Source organism: Adiantum capillus-veneris, chromosome 14, assembly GCF_014529385.1.
Source record: "Adiantum capillus-veneris isolate H3 chromosome 14, ASM1452938v2, whole genome shotgun sequence".
Lineage (NCBI taxonomy): Eukaryota > Viridiplantae > Streptophyta > Polypodiopsida > Polypodiales > Pteridaceae > Adiantum > Adiantum capillus-veneris.
In genome coordinates, this window is record NC_140944.1 from 125276739 (window position 1) to 125298929 (window position 22191).

Consider the following 22191-nt stretch of genomic DNA (forward strand, 5'->3'; position numbering starts at 1 on the left):
GATTGTTGTAGCCCTCTCTAGTAGCGGTGGTTGTAGCCCTATGGGTAGTTTCATTAACTAATAGAAGGATCTCTTTCTCGGAAAAAAAAACGTGTGCTGTTTTTTATTATTTTCCATAAAATTGGCCATAGACCACCCTAGAATGCCTCTAACTGGTTTTTAGGGTGTTGCATAATTAGTCTTTGCCATTCTAAAGGTTTTCTTATGTTTCTCAAGCATGACAAGCATACATATTCAAAGTTATTGCCTAATTATGAAAAATTTGCCATGCACATTTAGGGAGAAATTTTACACTTTCACGATTTTAATTGTTTATGTTTATGCTATACAAAGGTACTTTTGATTGTGCATATAGTTTCAAAGCTATGTAAGGCTTCTTTCACGAGTTTGGGGAACCTAATATCCCAACTTGCTAAAAATACAAAATTCGAAAGAAAATTTTGCTTTACAAAAATCACACTCATTATCTTCAATATTGGTCATTACATTCAATGAACATTGCCAACTTCTAGCTTAGGTCAATATCTAAGCATACAAACCCAATTTGGGTATAAGTAGACATTTTTCAAGGAGGTTAGGATGGCCACAATGTGAAAACCAGATTTTTCATTCTCGCAGTTTTTGTGTTTTGTGGTTGTGTTTAGAATGATCATAATAAGACATGTTTGCATGTCGTTAATAGTTTTAGGGGTGTCAATACGAGGGTGAAGTACCAAGCTATATCAATAGATAGGTTATGGGCGTGGACAAACAAACACGAAGAATAGATCATCAAAATGCAAAAAAGTCACTTTTTTGTCTCTAATCTACAAAAATTTTCATGGCTATAGCAACTATGTACGAAGACTAAGAACCCATTAAAGTTCATGGTAAAAATAGGTTTGTAGCATGAATAATTTTATTTATGGTGTAGCACGGGGGTAACTGTGAAAGTATGCACTACCTTGGCTTTGGAAATTTGTCATGACTAAACTCGAAATTGGAGGAGTACAGCTCTGTTTGTGGACGATTAGCGAGTTCAGTAGGTTTAGGCTGCATGCTGATCTCATGGATGCAGAGGCATACCGCTCTTCGGGGAAAACAAGCTCATAGTCAGCCATGGCAGTACTCCAGGATCATGCTCTCACAACGGCTCTCAAATCTTGCGCCTCTGAAAAGAACCTGTGCAGAGGTCGCAAATTGCATGCTGATATTCTTCAACGGGGTGTACTCGATGAGAACATCTTTATTGGGAATGCCTTGATCAGCATGTACTCCAAATGTGGTGCGCTGGCGAAGGCATGTAATGTTTTCGATCAGCTTACCTGTAGGGACGCTGTCTCTTGGAATGTGCTCATGACAGGTTATATTCAGCATGGGCTTTGTGAGGAGGCATTTCATTGTTTGGAGCAGATGCAAGCTGAGGGCATTCTACCTAATGAGGTGACCTTTCTTTCTGCAGTTAATGTGTGCGGAAACATGGGGGCAGCTGAAAGGGGCCAAGAAATACATGCGGAGATTATCAGGCGGGAACTTGTTGGGATTAATGGTGTGCTTGGGAATGCATTGGTGGACATGTATGCCAAATGTGGCGCACTAGAGAAGGCACAGGAGGTGCTAGAGACACTTCCGCTTCGGGATGTAGTTTCATGGACTGGACTCATTTCCGGATACGAACAATGTGGGTATGTTGAGGAATCATTCATTTGCTTGGAGAGGATGAAATGTGAGGGGTTTCCTCCTGATGGGGTTACCTATGCAAGCATACTTAAAGCGTGTGGTAGCACAAAGGCTGTCGAGAAGGGCAAAAGACTCCATGCAGGAATTGTTGATGGGGAGTTGCTGCACAGCGGTCGAGTGGTTGGCAGTGCTTTGGTTGAAATGTATGTCAAAGGTGGTGCACTTTCTAGGGCCCATGATGTGTTCAACAGGCTTCCAATTCGAGATGTAGTATCTTGGACGGTGCTCATAGGGGGATACTGCCAGAATGGACAAGGTGAGGAAGCGCTTCGAGTATTTGAACTTATGAAAAAAGAAGGTCTTCCTCCTGATATGGTTATGTTCGCCTCAATTCTGAAGGCCTGTGGCAGTATAGGAGCAGCTGGAAAGGGGCAACAAATACATGCGGACGCTCTTAGACAGGGATTGACGGACAAATTCCACATTCTTGGAAGTGCATTGGTGGATATGTATGCCAAATGTGGTGTGTTCACAAAAGCAGGAAGAGTGTTCAATGAGCTTAGTATCCAGGATGTAGTGTCTTGGACCACACTTATTGCAGGATATGCCCAACACGGGCATGGTGATGATGCATTGCATTGTTATGAGTGTATGCAGCATGATGGCCTTTCTCCCAATGCAGTGACTTATGCTTGCATCTTGAAAGCCTGTGGAAACGTTGGAGCGGCTGATAAGGGCAGAGAAGTTCACTCTGAGATTTCCCGTAAAGGACTAATGGCGAAAGTTGCTGAGCTTGGTAATGCCGTGGTGGATATGTATGCCAAATGTGGTGCAGTTGCAAAGGCCCAAGAAGTGTTTGACAGACTTGTAGTTCGGAACATTGTTTCGTGGAATGCACTCATCACAGGTTATTGCCAAAATGGGTATGGCAGAAAAGCCCTAAATTGTTTCAAGCTAATGAAACTTGATGGTCTAATACCTGATGTAGTAACCTTCACCTGTATTCTTAAATCATGTGGTAGTATAGGGGCAGCTGGAAAGGGCCAAACACACTATGAGACAATGAGTACAAGGTATGGCATAATTCCAACTTTAAAGCATCACACATGCTTGGTGGACCTTTTCTGCCGTGGTGGACACTTTGACAAGGCAATGACAATGCTTGTTAAGGTACCCTTTGCCGACCATTCCCCCTTGTGGTTTACCTTATTGGGTGCTTGTCGAAAAAGGGGAAACATTAAACTTGGAAGGTTGGCGTTTGATCATGTGGTATGATTGGGTTCTCTCTCTCTCTCTCTCTCTCTCTAAACATGATTGTTGAAATCATATCTTAAATCTGGGTGTGCAGCATGCCGAAACATAGCTGCATTGCAGAACTAGTCCTACGACCAATTGCGTAAGCATATAGCTGATTCCATCTTAGCAAAATCCATACAAATCTGTACATTGGATACAATTGAAAATGCCTAGGCCAAAGGTCTACTCAGTGGGAACAACATGCCAGGGGAAAAGCCCTTTCTTAAAGGGAGTAAAGATGGCCTGGACAATATGAAAACCAAATAGGGAGAGAACTCTGGATAGTTTTGGATGGACAGAAGGGACGCAGGCACCACTGGCTGCAAACAAGAGCATAACCTTGTCATATCATGGATGACCACGGGTTTGAACCATGAAGAGGGTCTGTCGTTGTTCATTCCACGAGAGAGAGAGGGCACAAAAAGGGCAGTCCACTCGTTCAAGATGACTCTTCCAAAGACTGCAAGATGAGAAGAGGCTGGCGAGGCAGGGAAAGATTTTCAGAGACAGGATGGTAGACATGGGGGGGAGCCAAAACAAAAGTAAAGCAAAACAACTTGTCCCTAAAATGGTCAGATGAAGCAGCAGGAAGATGGGTGAAGGAGTTTGCAAGTCTTGAGATCAAGACTTGTAGGATATATCTAAGGTTCTCTTCCTCCTCTCTTTTCTCATAGGGGTGTGTATGTGTGCCGGTGCGCACACATACACACCCCCAATAAGAAGAGGAAACTGCACGGGCACACACACACACCCAATAAGGAAACTGAAATAACTTTTGTATCACCCAAGTGTGGTATATCGGTCATCCCATATCAACATTGAATAACAGGTCTTGAATTCAGGACTCGTTGGATAAGTCTTCGAGGTCTCTTGGGATTGTTCCTCCGGCGCACACATACACACACCCAATAAGAAGAGGAAACTGAAATAACTTTTGTAAAACCCAAGTGTGGTAGATTGGTCATCCCATATCAACATTGAATAACAGGTCTTGAATTCAGGACTGGCTGGATAAGTCTTTGAGGTCTTCTGGGATTGTTCCTGCTGATGGTTCGCCCCCCCCCCTTCTTCTCTCTCTCTCTCTCTCTCTCCTCCCCCCCCCCTCCCCTTAAGAGTATCGCATTGTTCCTTTGTTCCTACGAAGTTTTCGTCTTCTTTTCTCTCCCCATTGGAAGTTCTCTTCTTCCTCTCTCACTTTATCTCACACTTTAAAAGTGAGAGAGGAAGAAGAAGTTGAAAGTGAGACAAGAAGAAAAAAATCAGGGAGAAGTCCCCTTCTTCTCTCTTCCTATGAACTTTTAAGTTCTCTTCTTCCTCTCTCACGTTTGAAAGTGAGAGAAGAAGAAGAAGTTAACAGAGTGAAGAGAACTGTTTGGTCAATTGTGAAGGCATCTCTAAACAAGCAACCTGAGTTAGATCCTGCATTTTCGTTCATTGTTGCCACCTAATTGTTTGCAAAGATGAGCTAGCTTTAAGCATAATTATCGCAGGATTGCATGCCAATTATGTTCACTTTGTGTATGAGTGACTGAAATCTTCTCGAGTTAATCTAAAATTCAATATTTTTTTTGGGTTGAAAAGCAGAGCCCACCTATGCTGTGCACTAGTGAAGTTAGTGACATTATGTCATTATGGTGGGGTCACAATCACTAAATTCTATTTTGATATATCCTAGACAACACGTTCTTAAGTTTTACCCCACCCTAGAAGTGATTATTCACTTCTTGTTTTGCATGACTAACCAATAATTTGGAATGCTCTAGTTTGAAAGAGAGAATTGAGGAAAAGTGAAAGAGAACTAATTTTTAAAGAAACAAGAGAAAGTTTTTGCGTGGTAGGAACAATCCCAAGAGACCTCAAAGATCTATCCGCCCGACAATTGCCGAACTCAAGACCTATTATTCAAGAGATAACATATCTACCACACTTGGGTGATAGAAAGGTTATCCCAATTTCCTCTTCTTATTCTCTCTCTCTCTCTCTCACTCACACACACACACACACACACACACACACACACACACGTCACTGGCATCTGTAGCTTAATAATGACATACTCTTTACTTGGGAAACCCCAATACTAAGTAGGACTTGACGTGATCCAATAATGAGCACTCCACTTGATACATTTAATCTATTGCTCTCCTAGTAGACCGAACCCCTTCTCGCACTAAACTTGCTTAATAATAATCTTTGGTTAAAAAAAAGAAACTTTCCCCTCCTAGTTTTTTTGGGCACCCTGAGGTGCTTTCCCTCTCATATCCCCGTTAAAAAAGCCCCTTGATGGGATCTTATGACTCTGTATGTATATCTTGACGAGGTCTCAAGTGATTGCTTACTTCGAGTTTATACCTTGTATATTCCTCAATTGAATGCTCTCAAATCTAGAGCTGTGATATCACTATGGTTTTGGGTTATTTGTATGTTTAGTAGGCCCTCACACTAACCACGGACCTTGGGATGGGAAACTAGCCTGGGCTATGGGGACACTACCCTGATACTTGTTCTAGTAAAAGCCGTGGGAACTTACCTTATATTGACTAGTAATTTGGGGTGGGGCTCTTGGAGTGGGAACCTATAATACCACCAACAACTTTAAATAGGATGTACTAATGGTAATTACCTTCTTTAGTCCCTTTTGTGCTGCATCAGGGCTGAAAATGTTTGCGTTTCTTTATTGCTCTCCATCTTTACCGCCTAAAACTGTGGTGTGTGGGTTATCTCACCTTTGCCGATGCTTAATATTCGCTATTCTTATCACCCTCCTCACGTCTCTCCCGCTCGCTTTGCTCCCATGTACCAACACTAGGCTGTGTCCGAGTGACGCATACTCTCTCTCTTTCTCTCGCATACTCTCTCTCTCTCTCTAGATTTATCCCAGCCTGCCACTCGACAGATACACTTGTACTCCCTCCTGCTAGCAAGGACTAGTGCCATGCTGGGCTCGATGCTGCGGACACGCTCTCCAATAGACGAAGGTTTGCCTATTTAAACAAAGGTGAGGATTTTATACCCTCACTTAGCCTTGATACAAGATGTGTGTGCTTGGAAAATGGAGGGTTTTGCATGATAGTTTTTTAACAATTTAAGTTGGAAGTCTTTGGGGGCTTAACTTGGTAGTAGCTTTTGTTGTATAAAATCCTGGTGTGGTAAATGATTGTTTATCTCATTTATTTTACTGCAACATTTTATTTATTGCATGACCTACTCTTTATTGTAAGTTTACATTGTATTGTTTGGCATATGTAGAATGCAGTAGGGATGGCATGGGCTGGTTCTGCATGGCTTAAACTAAGATCTCCGCTATGCCGAACTGTTAATAATAGGCATTGCTTCTGGTTTTTTCATGTTTGTTGCCTAGACTGATTGATGCCGAAATTAGTTGGTACTGATGACTTTTTAATTGTGGTTGCTATGATTTGATATGGTATATTGTTAACATTGAAATTTGTTTAAAGATCTCCCCCAATAAATCAATATTTAATGTGTACCCATATTGGTTCTAGGCGGGACTATTGGCTCTTTTAAATTTTGATAGTTTTAAAACCCTTCCTAGTTCTGCATATGAGGCTTTCTGCCTTGACTGGTAGGTAACAACAGATGTGGCCGATCTAGTTTACTTTTTCATTAGCATTTTGATCAGCATGGCGCACATCTATTATTTTTCTGAATAGGGACGTGCTGGTTATTATTTTTCTACAAGTGCTTGAGTCCCTAGATCTATCTACGGGTCTTTTTCAAAAAACTAAAGGTAGGAAGTCTAATACGGCCTATAAAGGTAGATTACATGTGATAATCCACCCTGGCTTTGAAACTCTTGTTTTGAAGGATAGCCTTTGCGTACCTATCCATTTTGGAATTAGGGTTGCAGAGAGACACACGTAGCTTGGAGAAGACAAAGGAAGCTCAAGACACACAATAGAGAGTGTGTTACTTCGTATGCAATGGAAAGATAGATAGCCCTAGAGTGATGGGCGTATATACAATGCTCGGGGGAAAACACCTCCTAAACAGGGAAAAAATGCCATGGCGGTCCTAGTGTGTTCACACACATCACTACCACATGTTTATGGTAACAATTCCCCCCTGGAGTGATGCGGTGAACGAGAGCTAGCACATGAGTAAAGGGAAGTGCCATGCCCTGAGGACATGATCAGTCCACAAAGGGGAGTAAGCCCAAAGCTTTGTGGAAAGCTTCAAGCTTCTCACGAGACAATGTCTCTGTGAAAAGATCTGCAAGGTTGTCCTGTGTTGGCACATAAGCTAAGCTGATCTCTCCTGCTGAGAGCCTCTCCCTGACATAGTGGTAATGCACCTCAATGTGCTTTGTGCGAGTATGAAAAGCTGGGTTTCTCGCAACTGCCAATGCGCTCTGACTGTCAGTGTAGATAGTGTTGGTAGTGTCCTGTCCAACACCCAAATCAGCCATAAGGCATCTGAGCCATACACACTCAACCGTAGCTGTGAAGACTGCCCTGTACTCAGCCTCACAACTCGAAGTGGCCACAGTAGGTTGTTTCTTGCTCAACCCTGATATACATGAACTACCAAGCATGAAACAAAAACCACTTGTGGACACTTGCGTGTCAAAAAAACCAGCCCAATCTGAGTCTGAAAAAGCATGTCTGTCTGGTGGCAATGATCTCCCCTTGGGATAAAACAAGCCAAGATGTAAAGTTCCACTAAGGTAGTGGAAAATACTCTTGGTTTCCTGCCAATGCTTAGACCCTGGGCTATGCATAAATCTGTTGACCTGTGAGACTGCAAACTGAATATCTGGCCTCGTGTTGCATACATAAATGAGGCAGCCAACAACAGTTTGGTAAAGAGTGACATCAGCAGGATCGCCAACATCATGTAGACTCAACTTCAAACCTGTTTCCATGGGAGTGGCAATAGGTTTGCAATCCTCAAGTCCAAACTTACATAGCAATGTCTCTATGTAACTTTTCTGACATAAGGCAATACCACCATCACACTGCTTAAACTGTATACCCAAGTAATGATGCAACAGCCCCAAATCTTTCATCTTGAAAGTAGCATTCAAGTCAGCCTTAAATTCAGCAATATGTCTCTCGTTTGGTCCAGTGATCAGCAAATCATCGACATAAAGAACCACAATGAGAAGTACATCATCCTCACGCTTTACATAGAATGTGCTTTCTGTTGGACTGTTACGAAAGACTCGTTTAACCAAATGTGTGTCAGCTTTCTCATACCAAGCACGAGGAGATTGCTTCAACCCATACAAAGCGTTCTTACATCTGCACACTTTGTCCTCTTGTCCTTTTATGACAAAACCGTGAGGTTGCGTTACATAAACTTCCTCAAATATGTCACCATTCAAGAAAGCAGTAACAATGTCTGATTGATGTACATCCCAACCAAAATGAGCTGCCAATGCACATAGAAAACGCACAGTAGTCATACGACAAGTGGGAGCAAAAGTCTCTTCATAATCAATGCCTTTTTGCTGTGCATAACCCTTTGCAACAAGTCGAGCCTTATGGCGATCGATCTCACCATCCGGCTTGCGTTTTAACTTGTAAACCCACTTCGTACCAATGGCCTTTTTGCCAGGAGGCAAATCACATAAAGTCCATGTGTCATTTTCTATAAGTGCATCATATTCTGATTGCATGGTAGCCATCCAGTTTTTGAATTCTGTGCTTCATCAAAAGACAGAGGCTCCTCAACATCATGTAAGCTAGACACAGCCAAAGCATAACAATCTGATGCATAAGATGCATGGCGAGAGCCTGAACGAGTACGACTAGACAAAGGTGCATCCAACTTACTGTCACGCAAAGTGTGCACCAGCCATTTTGGCATACCTCTAGCCTGCTCATTTTCAGCCCTTTCCTCATCAAGACATCATGTACATCAGCATCAGTAATTGGCTGATCTAAAACATTTTCAGAAACCCCCATAGGCTACACATTTTCCTCATTGGAACTTACATTCGTATTTCCACCACCAAAAAGAGGCAACAAAGTGTCATAAATGTCCTGTGAGCTTACATTACTATCTCTAGTACATGACAGCAAGGGCTGAACAGAATCTTCCACAAACACTACATCCCGTGAAACTAGAGTACGTTTTGTTTGCGGATGATACAACCTGTAACCTTTGCTTTCAGCACTATAACTAACCAAAATACATTTGACAGCTTTATCATCCAATTTTCTGCGCTGTGTTTGTGACACCAAAGCATATGCCGAACAGCCAAAAACACGCATGTGCTCAATAGAAGGCTTTCTATCATGCCATGCTTCATATGGAGTAATAGACTGCAAAGCTTTCGTAGGACACCTGTTTAGTACATAAGTGGAACACATGATGGCCTCAAGCCAAAAAGAATGCGGCAAAGCTTGACTTTTGACCATACATCGTGCCATTTCCGTCAGTGACCTGTTTTTCCTCTCAGCAACACCATTTTGCTGAGGTGGATAAGGCACTGTACATTGGTGTTTTATCCCACGACTAGCCAGAAATGCGTTAAATTTATGAGACATATACTCCCTCCCTCGATCGGAACAGAGGGTGTCCATAGTACATTTCGAGACATTTTCAACCATAGCCAGAAATTGTTTGAAGCACATAAAAACTTCGGACTTCGCTTTAAGCGGAAATACCCATGCATGCGTGGAGTAATCATCAATGAAAGTCACGAAGTACAAGTAATTGCCCAAGGATGGAGTTTGCATGGGCCCACAAACATCACTATGCACAAGCTGCAACCTGCATGTGGCCCGAACTGAACCATCCTTTGGAAACTTAGAACGCTGCATCTTACCCAAAATACAGCCTTCACAAACATGTTTGACAGGTGCTTCAAGAGGCGGCAAAGAAGCAACCATATCAAATTTCTGCAAACGCAGCAAACTGACAAAATTAAGATGACCAAAACGTGCATGCCAGAGTTTTGCATCTGAAATAGCCCTTGAATCTGCAACAGCATTTGCAAAATTTTGTCCACACTTGTCATACAAAGTGAGCTTATACAGCCCACGACACAAAAGGCCAGATGCAACAATTTCATCACCAAAAATTGAGATCATGAACTGTATATCTGTCATCCACAAATTTGACTACAAGTCCAAGTCTAGCAAGTGCGGATACAGACAAGAGATTCTTCTTGATCCCAGGTACATAAAGTGCATCAACAAGTGTGAAGGAACTGCCATTTGCAGCAGTAAGCACAATCTTTCCACTCCCTGAACCGGATAAGAGGAATTGTTGGCACAAGTGACTGAATTCCCATGAGAGACATACTCAAGAGAGGTAAACAATTCACGATGTGAGGTAATGTGCTTTGTAGCACCACTGTCGAAATACCACACATGTGAATCTGCAGCAACTGACAAGCATGCATCATGGAAAGCAAGATTGTAAGTGCACTGTGTGCTAAAAGCCCATTCTGCATCAACATCAGCAACACAGTCTCCTTTCACAGTAGACTCAACAATGGTTGCATTTGTAGTGGAACCAGCATTTGCAGTGGAACCACCCTCTTTCTTCTTAGCCTCTTTGGACTTCAACTTAGGACACGACTTGATCAAGTGCTCATTAGCTTTACAATAATGGCAACACATCTTCTTTTTGCCCTTATCACCAGAATTTCCACAAGAAGTGTTGCCAGCAGAAGCATTGGGAACAAAAGTTTTGCCACTCGTAGCAGAACCATAAGAAGTGGTTGCATTGCTGTTACCACCCTTTCTTTGAGAAGCAATAAAAGCCTGTTCAACTACGCTGTCTAGTCTTGTTTTTTTTGGAAAGTGACTCTTGCAACAGCAATGTGCATAATGCATCAAACTTGACAACTTCTGGATTTCCTTGGGTCATAAGTCTCCAAGTACTAACAAAAGTCTGGTAAGAATCTGGTAAGGCATCAAGAACAGTCTGCACAAGGGAACTGTCTGAAATGACTTCACCTGTAGAAATAAGTTGCTCATTGATATCCTTGACACTAGCAAGAAAAGTTTCCATATCATCCTCCTCATGCATAATCTTCGACTCCAGCCCTTTACTCACCAAAGAAATTTTAGCCTCATTGCGGCTTGCATAAAGACCTGCTATAATATCCCAAGCCTGTTTTGCAGATTTTGCTGAACGGATGTGAGGAACAATGGTGCACTTCACAGAAAACGCAATCAATGCATGAGCCTGCACATCCTTAACATCCCAATGAGCTTGTTCTGTCGTAGGCAAAACAACTCTAATAGCTGCAATCCTTGCAGCAAGATCTGCAACATCCTCAACATCGCCTACATCCTAAGAACCAGGACGTACATCAATGCCCTACACAATATTTCAGACGCCCTTTGACACAAGAACGTGTTGCATCATATAAGCCCACATAGGGTAATTGTCCCCATCCAACCTGTCCTCAACAGACAACAAACATCTTGAACACATCTGTGTTGTTGTTGTTAGCCATGGTAAATGCTGCACCTGATGTGAAAATTAAAAATAGGAGAAATGGAGCGAGAACAATACGTGCTATATAGCACAAACTGTAGAAGACTATAAGGCACCTGTATGTAGAAAACGGCACTGACAGAAATTCTGCACAAAATGATGAAGTAGCCTGTGCAGCACTGCCTATAGTGGAAACGGAGGCCGAAATGAGCCCGAATCAGAAATCTAAGCAGACCGAGCTGTACGAGCTCTCCCAAAAATTTATCGACCTGCGAACGCTCGCCAAAGCTCACTGAAATCAGAGAAAGCGAACAGGCATGTGTTGGAGCAGCTGGCGACTAAGCCTGGGAGGACACAACCTGCTCTGATACCAATTGTTGGAATTAGGGTTGCAGAGAGACACACACAGCTTGGAGAAGACGAAGGAAGCTCAAGGCACACAATAGAGAGTGTGTTACTTAGTATGCAATGGAAAAATAGATAGCCCTAGAGTGATGGGCGTATATACAATACTCGGGGGAAAAAACCTCCTAAAGAGGGAAAAAATGTCCCGACGGTCCTAGTGTGTTCACACACATCACTACCACATGTATATGGTAACAAATACTATCAGGTTCGCTTCTCTTTATGATTATGATTCTCAGAACACATTGTCATGAGTTTAAAATACCTTTTCACTATAGATTGCGTTTAAAGAAAACATACTCTTGGATACTCAAAGAAAAAATAACCATCCTCCCAAATCACATAAATATGTAGATATTCCTATGCAACCTAGGTGTCTAGAGCATGCTCACAAACATGTCCATCAGTGTTATTGATGACCCCTCACAACGAGGGTGAGTGAATCTCAAGAAACCCCAAGTATAATGTTCATTCAAGTACTCAAGTACATGTTTGCATGCATCGGTATGATTGGCTTGTATGCCTCTAAGGTAGGATCCAATTAAAAAAGTAGGAACCAAAAAAATATTCTATGTGAAATAAGTATAAGCTGCAAGATAGTGCACATTGTACCTCGAACAAAGAGGCTTTCAATTAAGCAACTTTAAAAATTCACTACAACTAAATCTTAATGCAAAAAATATTTCTTGATCACATAAATGAACCAATGTCATGATTACATTATGGGGGCTTATATACCAGGACAAAAATTGGCTATTGTTATCAATGCCCAATAGTGGGTGTAGAACTAAGCATTAATATATCCTTCCACACACAAACCCCCCACACATACTTTCACCCTACATAGAGTGTTTGGAAATGCTAGCAAACATGCCCCGATAAGCGGCCTTCATGACTCTTTTCTTTGGAGTGCTATGAAATCATGCTGTAGTTTATGAACACTTCATCAATCCTTGCCACATGAAGCAACCCACCTTGTGCATACTGCATCTTCTTCTTCTTGCATAAAAGGAGCCCTACTTTTATCATTAGAAAACCGCACGCAAAAGATCCATTTCACCCATGTTGAAGCTATGGTGCCACCCACATCCTGTTCAAACTAGATCTTCTCCACCCCTTAGGCAAGCAACACTGTGAAGAGAAAACCACCAAATGTGCGTCACATGATAAGTTGCTTCATGAGTTGTTTCCTTCAACCATGGGAAGTGAGATGTAGATTAGGTGCAATTGTGAAATGAATAGATGATTGCACACGCATCAACAAATATGCCATACTTTCCACAATAGGCAAGAGCAAGGACGTCTCTACAGTTAATGAACATGCCAAAATATCTTAAAGCAGTCAAATAGGCCTTGCTTTTCATAGTAGGGGAGTGCAAGGAGGTTGCTAGAGTTGACGAGTATTACAGAGTCAGCAACAAAGCATAGATAGAGTTTGTAGCAGAGTGTAAGGTGTTTTCCACAATCTATAACATAGAGTCTGTAGCAGAGTGCAAGGAGTTTTCCACGGTCTGCAAAGCGTAGATTAATTATGGCCCATGAAAAAACAAAAGTTATTTTGAGACCTACAAATCTTGAAAAATGTAAATATTTTAACTTTATCAGAAACCTCTTATCCTTTTGACTTACAAGTTTTGAAAAAAACTTTTCTTTTTCAAGCCACATCAAATTTGGGAAAAACATATTTTCCAAACATACACAAATCTCTTTAAGACATTTTTTAATCATGAATTTGGGAAATTAACTATATATTTTAGGAAACTAGCTACATATTTTACGTATATGCACAATTTCCCTCTTGTTTGCAAGTGAAAATTTTCCTTTTGCCTATGCTCTTATTGTACTATTATGAATTTCTATCTGACTGAAGGATGAATTGAGACACACTTTTCTTGAGCACTAGCCTTGGTTCACGTTAGTTAGACATTGATTCTTATGACTCAATGGCATTCAAAACAAGGGTTCATAGTAGACAGAGGCATTAGCTAATCATTGCAATATTGGATTATAAAAAATAAAATTTCCATCTCAAATGGAGCCAATTAATCCAACCACAATGATACATAAATCTAAAAAAAAAAAAAAGGATTACTTGTATAGTTTGGTCTAGTAGCACTTGTTGAGATTTCCCTATCATAGCTCATGATGTTAGTGTGCTACAAACCATCAACATAGAGCAACCTTTTAACATGTAAGCAAACCACTGCTCATGTTTTACAAAGTCTATAGTCCACAATCATTAACTTACACTAGTAAGTTTGCTCACCTACTTGCATCTAAAGTGAAAAGCACATCATACATAGATTTCTTTGCATCTCTTAAATTTATGTGAAACTCTTGTGATTAAAGTTGAGAGCCTTGTTATTAGATTCACTTTCACATGCAGCACTTATGTGAAAGAGAGGAGCCGGGAGCATAGCAGAAGAGGAAGAGGAATCGCACAGACACCACCATAGCCTCACACACAGGTTGGAGGGGGAGAGCCAACGCACATTGTGTGCCCCCTTTCTTTCTTCTCTATCTTATGCAGTAAGGCACAATACACATTGTACTTAGTGTTAGTGACTCACACAAGTGTATAGATGTACACTTAGGGTTAGTAGCAATTAGTGATGGGCGATCGGCTACATGGCCATTAAACCTAACATTCTCTCACTTGATGGTCAATGTGAGAGACCACAAGAATGGAAGAGAACCACTCTTCACACAATTTCCATCAACTCACGACAGTGCTGAAACTGATGGTTGGAGAGACTTTTAGTGAGTGCATCCGTTGTGTTCTCTAATGTAGGAATCTTCACTAAATCAAGGCTCTTGTTTGCCAGGCATTCACAACTAAGGTGATAACGCACATCGATGTGTTTTGTTCTGAAATTAAGCACTGGATTGTTAGCCAAGGAAATAGCACTATCACAATGAAGAACTGGTGTACACTGCTCCAATCCAAGATCTTTCACTAGGCAAGCAAGCCAAATAGCTTCTTTGCATGCCTTACTCGATGCAACATACTCTGCCTCTGTGGTAGAAATGGATGTACAGTTTTGAAGAACAGACCTCTAAGAAATAGCAGAACCAACAAATGTGTAAATCCACCCTGTTGTTGATTTACGACTGTCAATAAAGCCTGCATAATCACTATCTACAAATCCCTGAATGGATGACTCTCCATGACCATAGCATAATTGTCTATCTGAAGTGCCACTCAAGTATCTGAGAATTGACTTGACAGCATCTCAATGCTTTTTACAAGGGTACTTAGACATAAATCTGCTGACAACTCCCACTGCATGTGCAATGTGAGGTCTTGTAGCCACCATGGCATACATGAGACTACCACAAGCTGAAGCATAAGGAACCCATTAGGAAAAATTTGGACTCAAAAAAGGACTTTTTGGCGTTAGAGAGAGAATGCTGTTCGACCAATAGAGTTTGAGTCACCACAACGGTAGCTCCAATTTCTTTGATTTTTATCTCAAATTTTTGCGTTTTCAAAAAAGAGTTTTTTCTGTTAAAAAGATCTGAATAAGAAGATACAACGCGATTTGTGAAAATTATTCCCTTACCATGGGCGACGAACGCCGAATGTGCCATAACTCACATTCAATGAGGCACACCTTTTGATGAACACTTTTCAAGCTACTACTTCTTGTGTAAACTAGTGCGCCTATTTTCTTTTATCGTTTTTGCGTAGTGTCACTTCGCAGCTAATAGAAGAAGAGATGGAAGGAAGACGACTACGACCACCATCCGCCTCTGTTAAATCTGTGTAACTATTCAACAGCTTTGACTTAGACCATGGTCGCTGGATGTCTACCACAGTCACCATTGGTAGTTGGGTTTGCTTCAAACAAGAAGAAGAAAACGGATGTCAAATGAATTCATCAACAGCTACAAAGGACGTGTGAAAGATTTTCGCTTGTCTCAAATGGGAAAGACAGTGAAAGAGTTACTCATTGAGCATGCATATATGCACTCCAAACTACGACTACAATAGTCACCTTTGGGGTTTCCTGCTCATAGACCAAATTGTGTGACTACTATATTGCTAAAAAGTCTTTAAAGATCCTTCAAGTTATTTTGTTGACTATTTCTTGTGACCATTCTCTTATCTTTTGTTTTTGCAGATATTTATCCTTCTAACAAAGAAGACTGAAAACCAGTTGAGTGCATAATTGGTATTTTTGATGCTTTTCATGCTTCAGTGGGAGAACTTATGTACAGAACTAGTGCAAGAAGAGCTCTTGCAGAGAGGGGAGTTTTATTTTACGACTACTTTTACAACGTCCCTTGCTCTGTCCATGGATTTGGTACTTTGAAACCTTTCCCTCTTCCCCAACAAGATTCCCTAAAGTGGCCAGTTCCAACTTCAGAAACCTCTGAGTGTTTTAACTCAAGCTTCATCAGGAAATTTTGAAGTGTTTGCGACCAAACATTGCAAGCAGGCAAGTACGAGTCAATCTATTTATGCCATTACATGTCTTTATAGCTTTCTTCCACGATGAGGAGGTTAGAAAAACAGAAACCATGTTCATTTGCAAATCCCAAACTTGCCTTGAATTTTTGGATGATAATTGGGATGTTAGTGATTCTGAAGGCATTTTTTGCAAAGTTGAAAAGCGCTCGGTTGTGTGCAAGTGTGTGATAGCATCACAGAATTTTATAGTTTCTTTCTACTACATGAGGTGGCATCGAGTGAATGGTCAATTGGTAGCTATGGATCACGATTTAAGTGACAATGCTTTTAATCCCTTGATGCCCATCGAGATATGGTTTTCAAATTATTTGCTTATAGTTGTTGTGGTCAGATCAAATGTCACTTTAAGATAGGTTCGAGAGGATCTGTTAAGTGATTCCGATCTTAATTTGCCTTCAAAATTTATTTTCAAGTGTAACATGCGAAAGGTACTAAGCTACATGTATTACTTTTATACGTTGATGTTTCTATTGTGCTCATGTATCCCAATGTCTTATCGCGTACGTTGCATTGCAGGTACCTCACAGACAAGAAAATACGACTCTTTGTACACAGATTACCAGCGGACAGACTTGAAATAGTAAACTAACTGTACACAATGATTCAAATACTATTCTCAAAGATTACTCGACAAAGGCAGCTCTCTACATTACCAAACACCATTGGATCCTCACTCTCCCATTTTTTTGAAAATCTGTACACAACATTTTGTAAACTTTGAACCATAATCAAAACAAAAGTCAAATTTCGATCCACTACTTGTAATCAATTTGTCAAAAGTACATTTCATAATCTTTTTCTAATCTTGTGCGTGCGGTGATGTGGGGGCTGTTGGTTGAGGTTGAGGAGAGGTGGTGGCTTGGGGGCTCTGGAGCTGATTCATGAGTAGGAGAGGTGCTGGGTGGGGGTTTTGGGGGCTCTGGAGCTGCTTCATGAGCAGGAGAGGTGCTGGGTGGGGGGTTTGAGGGTTCTGGACTTGTTTCTTGAGGACGAGAGCTGGTGGGAGCTTGGGTTGGGGAGGCATCTGGGGAGATATTGATATGTGCTTGTGTTGGTGTGGCAAACACGGGGTATCTTGTCGACGGAGACCTAGGCGTGGGCCTTGGTGCTGGCAGGATAAAAGTATCATGTGCTCCGTCTGGATGCATGGTCGCGTAATTGATCATGTTTTCAATCATTCTGTTTCTAAACGAAGAAACATCAGCCTTTGAATAATCTACCAAATTTCTTACCTGCATTAAGAACATCATGTTTATTAACATAGCTACTAACTTATTAAGATACAAATTTGTAAACGAGTGTCAAATGCTTACACATCTACGACTTCCATCAAGCATGACCCCTAACAAATTTTTTGAATTGATTAAGACCCTCCATCCACAAGAGTAGGCATCGTCTTGCTTAGGGACTTTGCAACTAATAATCGTAAGATTCTCATATATCTGCTCTTGCGTTGAAGCTTCAAGAGCAGACACAAGCTTTCGAACAGATCTGCGCAAAATACAATTAAATTTCATAAGCGACTTTTAACAAAATTCTATGCGATGTCGAACAAAATAGAAAAGGAAAAGAAATCCTTTCTATCAAAACAAAAACAAAACTTTTTCTTTTTCTTTTCATTGTCTAGATTATTTTTACCCATATTATTTAGAGGTCGAGCATGATAAACTCAATGTTGTGGTATTTTCTGAACCTCACCATAATTATCTGAAACATCCCTATAGGGATGAAATAAATAAACACTGTCTTCTTTAATTCCTGAGAGGTTGGGTCTTCCCCGACCCAATGCGAAACAAAATCTACAGCTGTACCAATAGGGTTATGTCCAAGCACTCGAAGCTAAGCTCCGCGGCCAGGTAGCCGAGTCTACAAAAGAGTCTGCATTCGCCGAGTGAACCAATGATTCATGGAAAAGATTATGATTTTGATAGTGAACTTGAAACAACATTTTCATGAAAGGCAAAGGTAGAGGAAGAGAATAAATGCTTTCAAATCACGTTCTCTTTTAAGCATCATTTTAATCCTAAGCGGCGCTGTAACTTTTACTTCGGAGATTGAAGTGACTCCTTTTAGGTTAGGAGGGGGCGCCTTTAGGTGGTATTTTCTGAACCTCACCATAATTATCTGAAACATCCCTATAGGGATGAAATAAATAAACACTGTCTTCTTTAATTTCTGAGAGGTTGGGTCTTCCCCGACCCAATGCGAAACAAAATCTACAGCTGTACCAATAGGGTTATGTCCAAGCACTCGAAGCTAAGCTCCACGGCCAGGTAGCCGAGTCTACAAAAGAGTCTGCATTCGCCGAGTGAACCAATGATTCATGGAAAAGATTATGATTTTGATAGTGAACTTGAAACAACATTTTCATGAAAGGCAAAGGTAGAGGAAGAGAATAAATGCTTTCAAATCACGTTCTCTTTTAAGCATCATTTTAATCCTAAGCGGCGCTGTAACTTTTACTTCGGAGATTGAAGTGACTCCTTTTAGGTTAGGAGGGGGCGCCTTTAGTTTAGTTTGGTAGAACGTGGGTCTCCAAAACCCGATGTCATAGGTTCGAATCCTACAGGGCGTGTTTTTTCTTACCTACCCAAGGATTGCTTAAGCGGTACACATTAAAATTGAAATAGGAATAGAATTAATTTTCGTCGTCACAAAACCTCTTATCTACGTACTTCACCATGAAATCCATGGGATGAATTAGCAAGGTAGCACCAGTTTCGTTCAAGGTGTAAGAGAAAAAGACTCCAATGAGATCTGTTACAAATAAACATAAGAAAAACATATGTCATCACAACAAATTAGAGTTCAAGATAAAATAATTTCACTATTGAAAACGTTGCGTACCCTTCATGATAAGCCAAAACAAAATTTTTTGCCGTCTCCATGTTCACTGACTGGAACCAGTCAACTACTTCCACTAAAGATGTATCCTCGGCCGTCAAAACGACCGAGAGGTTTGAGTCAAGGATGGGGACATCATCTTGCATATTCCAAGGCAAATTTGAAACTACAAAACTGTAAAGAAATTCGTGTCATACAAAATTGAATATATTAAAAGAATTTATTGTGAAAGAAAGAATAGCACGCACCAAAGTAAGCAATTGATGATTGAGTCTGTGAGTTCCCTCGTCCCGTTCTGTAAAATTGCAATCTCGTGGGGGTGATAGGGAAAATATAGAATGCGTCCCCACACAGGAAGGCCAACATGGAAATAGGAAAACAACAATGACAAATCATCAGCGTTGGCGTCGCTGATGGCATCTGCCATTTGTTCCTCCATCACCTCAAGGCGTCTGCTCCAATCTTTCACTATCGTCTTTTGTTGTGTTCCGCTCGGTGTTGAGATGGGTACTGTATCGTCGATGCATTTGTGTAGACACTTCATGAACTTTGACCTTGTCAATAGGTGGTATTCTAAGAATATTGTCCATCTTTCGGTCTGAAATACCGGCAGGCGGTATTGTTTTGTCACACCTGAACTTGAGAAGGCGAAGTGTGTTGATGTATCGCGGCATCAATGTTGTCCTATGGGCATGGGCCGAGAGAATGTAGCTGTCCTGGAAAAGCTCTATAAAAAAATCCTCGACGGCCTCGTGCAAGCACCCCATTGCACTTCGAGACCACCGGAAATTCAGGTTGTGTTGCTCGCAAATCTCGTGAACAACTCTTTGGAATGGCAGTTTAGGTATTGCCAATGAAATGTGCTTTTGGAGCTTACGAAGTTCGAGTAGAACACTCCTATTTTGCTCGTATCTTCTTCTTCGCATTGTTGCTCGTAACTGCGGCATGGTCTTGCTCGGAATCACCTGCGATGTTGACGGTTGCACTGTAGACGAGCTAGCCTGGCCGTGCGGACCAGACTGGCCACGATAAACCTTCCTTGCTGTTTGCTTTGTGCGGGCCATGACCTGAACGAGGAGAATGCGAGGAAATATGGAAATCTGGATGTGGATAAAAACGCAGAGTGACTAGAGACACTTCAGAAAAAATGATGAGCAAAAAAAAGGGGGGGGGGTATTTATACTAGCGGAATAAGTATAATGAGAAGAGGCGACTGCATTAATCATGACATTACAAGGTATGACGGCTTTTGTGGAGCGGCGGCACCAGTTTCGCGTTGTGGCGCGACCGTTCCACAACGACTGACACGTGGCGTAATCATCATGGCGACTGCATGATGCACGGTGGCGCAACAAAAAGGCATTGCGGCACAACGCGAGGAGGCGGACCTGAGTACTCTGGACTAGCCATATCGCGTTATGATGCGACAACAAGTTGTCACGCCAAACGCGATAGCGGTGCATTTCTGGTGTGGCGGCACCAGTTTCACGTTGTGGTGCGATCGTTCCACGGTGGTTGACACATGGCGTAATCATCACGGCGACTGCATGATGCACGGTGGCCCCATGATGCACGTCAATCGATGTCATCAATGTCCTCGGGAGTCCTATAAATATGACTTGCTCCCCCATTTGCCCTTTGTTTGGATGTTGTGCTCTCTCGTCTATCTTCGCTTTTGAATTTCCGTTATGGACCTCTTCAATGTTGAAGCAGAGGAGGAAGTGCCTTGCTCTGAGGATGCCCCCCAAGACAAACTATCTCATTTTCTATACCGCATTTTCTATCTTACTTGATTGCTTTAACCCTCTTCTTCAAACCCCCAGAACCAACCTTCAGCTGTTCAATGTCTCGTAAGCGTCGTTCTCTTAACCGAGGACCCAAGACATTATTTTTTTCCGTGAGATCCTACATGAGCTGCGTGATGCTTTCGTCCTTCCCTTTCAGTTTTGCTGAGCGCACTCTGTCACAGTTTGCTTCAAGCAAAAGTTTTCTTTGTGTGCAAGGTCTCTCTCAAGCTTAAGAATATCACTTCTGGCCGCCAAATGCTTGGTGTAGCCATATAAACCAGAATAACCTTCTCCTACATAGTTCAACAATGACGTTATGTTTCTGAACGGCGGAGTTGAGTTGGTGATAGGATGCTCAGGATATATCCTGCCATCCACCCAAAGATCGACGCTTTTTTTACCTTGAAATATGAAGTTCTCTTTTGAAGCTTCGGAAAGGATGCCTCGCTTATTCTTCTTGTGGAGGGGCTCGTATTCTCTAGATAGTTCGATATGCATATGATACACATCGTTTTGACTCCTCATCCGAGTTCTGTGTGAAGATGATCATGACATTGAGACGACTTGGTGAATGAGAAAGCTCAAAGCAGAGGAGAGCGCAAGAGTGGAGCAAATGGAAGAGAGCTCAAGGGAAGAGACTGTGCGCAGGCCGTGTGAGCGGGATGGAAACACACAGAACGCCTCTATAACGACCCGACACACACTCTTGGGATGATATACACACACACTATGGGGCACCACTCGGCTTGCACAATCCACCTGGCCGAGACAGGAAACACACCTATGGAGTGAGAGGAGAGAGACTACCCATTTACCCACTCCACAGAGAGAGAGAGAGAGAGAGAGAGAGAGACACACACACACACACACACACACCCAAAAAAATCAGCTCAAAAGAGGGGAATTTATGATGTTTAGATACAAATGAGCTTGGGCCAACACCAATGGGGCAAATAGCTCACACAATATGGGTAAAATATGCCAGATACAATCACAAACTGGAGAAGAAGATTCGCTCATAGGAGAAACTTACACAGCCAAAACAGAAAAACAAAAGTGAGAAATTTGGCAAAATGGATAGCTCCATCGCGTCCGGAATGTCCCAAAACCCCAGTCTACAATGTCAAAGTGCTCCAATCCGGCCTCGGATGAGCAGTTTACGACCAAAACAGGCTCCAAAAACCCCAAGAACACACCTGCGGCTGTTCCTCCTCTTCTCTCCAATCTTTTTCTGGTCTTCTCTCTGTTTTTTCAGTTCCCACACTTAGATTTATTACTTGTGCACCCTTGGCCTTTTAGATGACC

General features: G+C 41.8%; 1 protein-coding gene and 1 long non-coding RNA gene across 2 annotated transcripts; both read left to right on the plus strand.

Annotated features, from left to right (window-relative positions):
* Window positions 1-909: 909 nt before the first annotated feature.
* On the plus strand, window positions 910-3811 carry LOC147443085 (pentatricopeptide repeat-containing protein At3g09040, mitochondrial-like). The gene has a single exon (XM_086529016.1). It carries the CDS (start codon window positions 1099-1101, stop codon window positions 2932-2934), a length of 1836 nt encoding a protein of 611 aa, XP_086385142.1. The 5' UTR covers window positions 910-1098; the 3' UTR covers window positions 2935-3811.
* Window positions 3812-5630: 1819 nt separating this feature from the next.
* LOC147443086 (uncharacterized) lies at window positions 5631-17004 on the plus strand. The gene is made up of 3 exons (XR_015190307.1): window positions 5631-5953; window positions 15906-16223; window positions 16772-17004. It is a non-coding gene; the product is annotated as an uncharacterized LOC147443086 (long non-coding RNA).
* Window positions 17005-22191: the final 5187 nt, after the last annotated feature.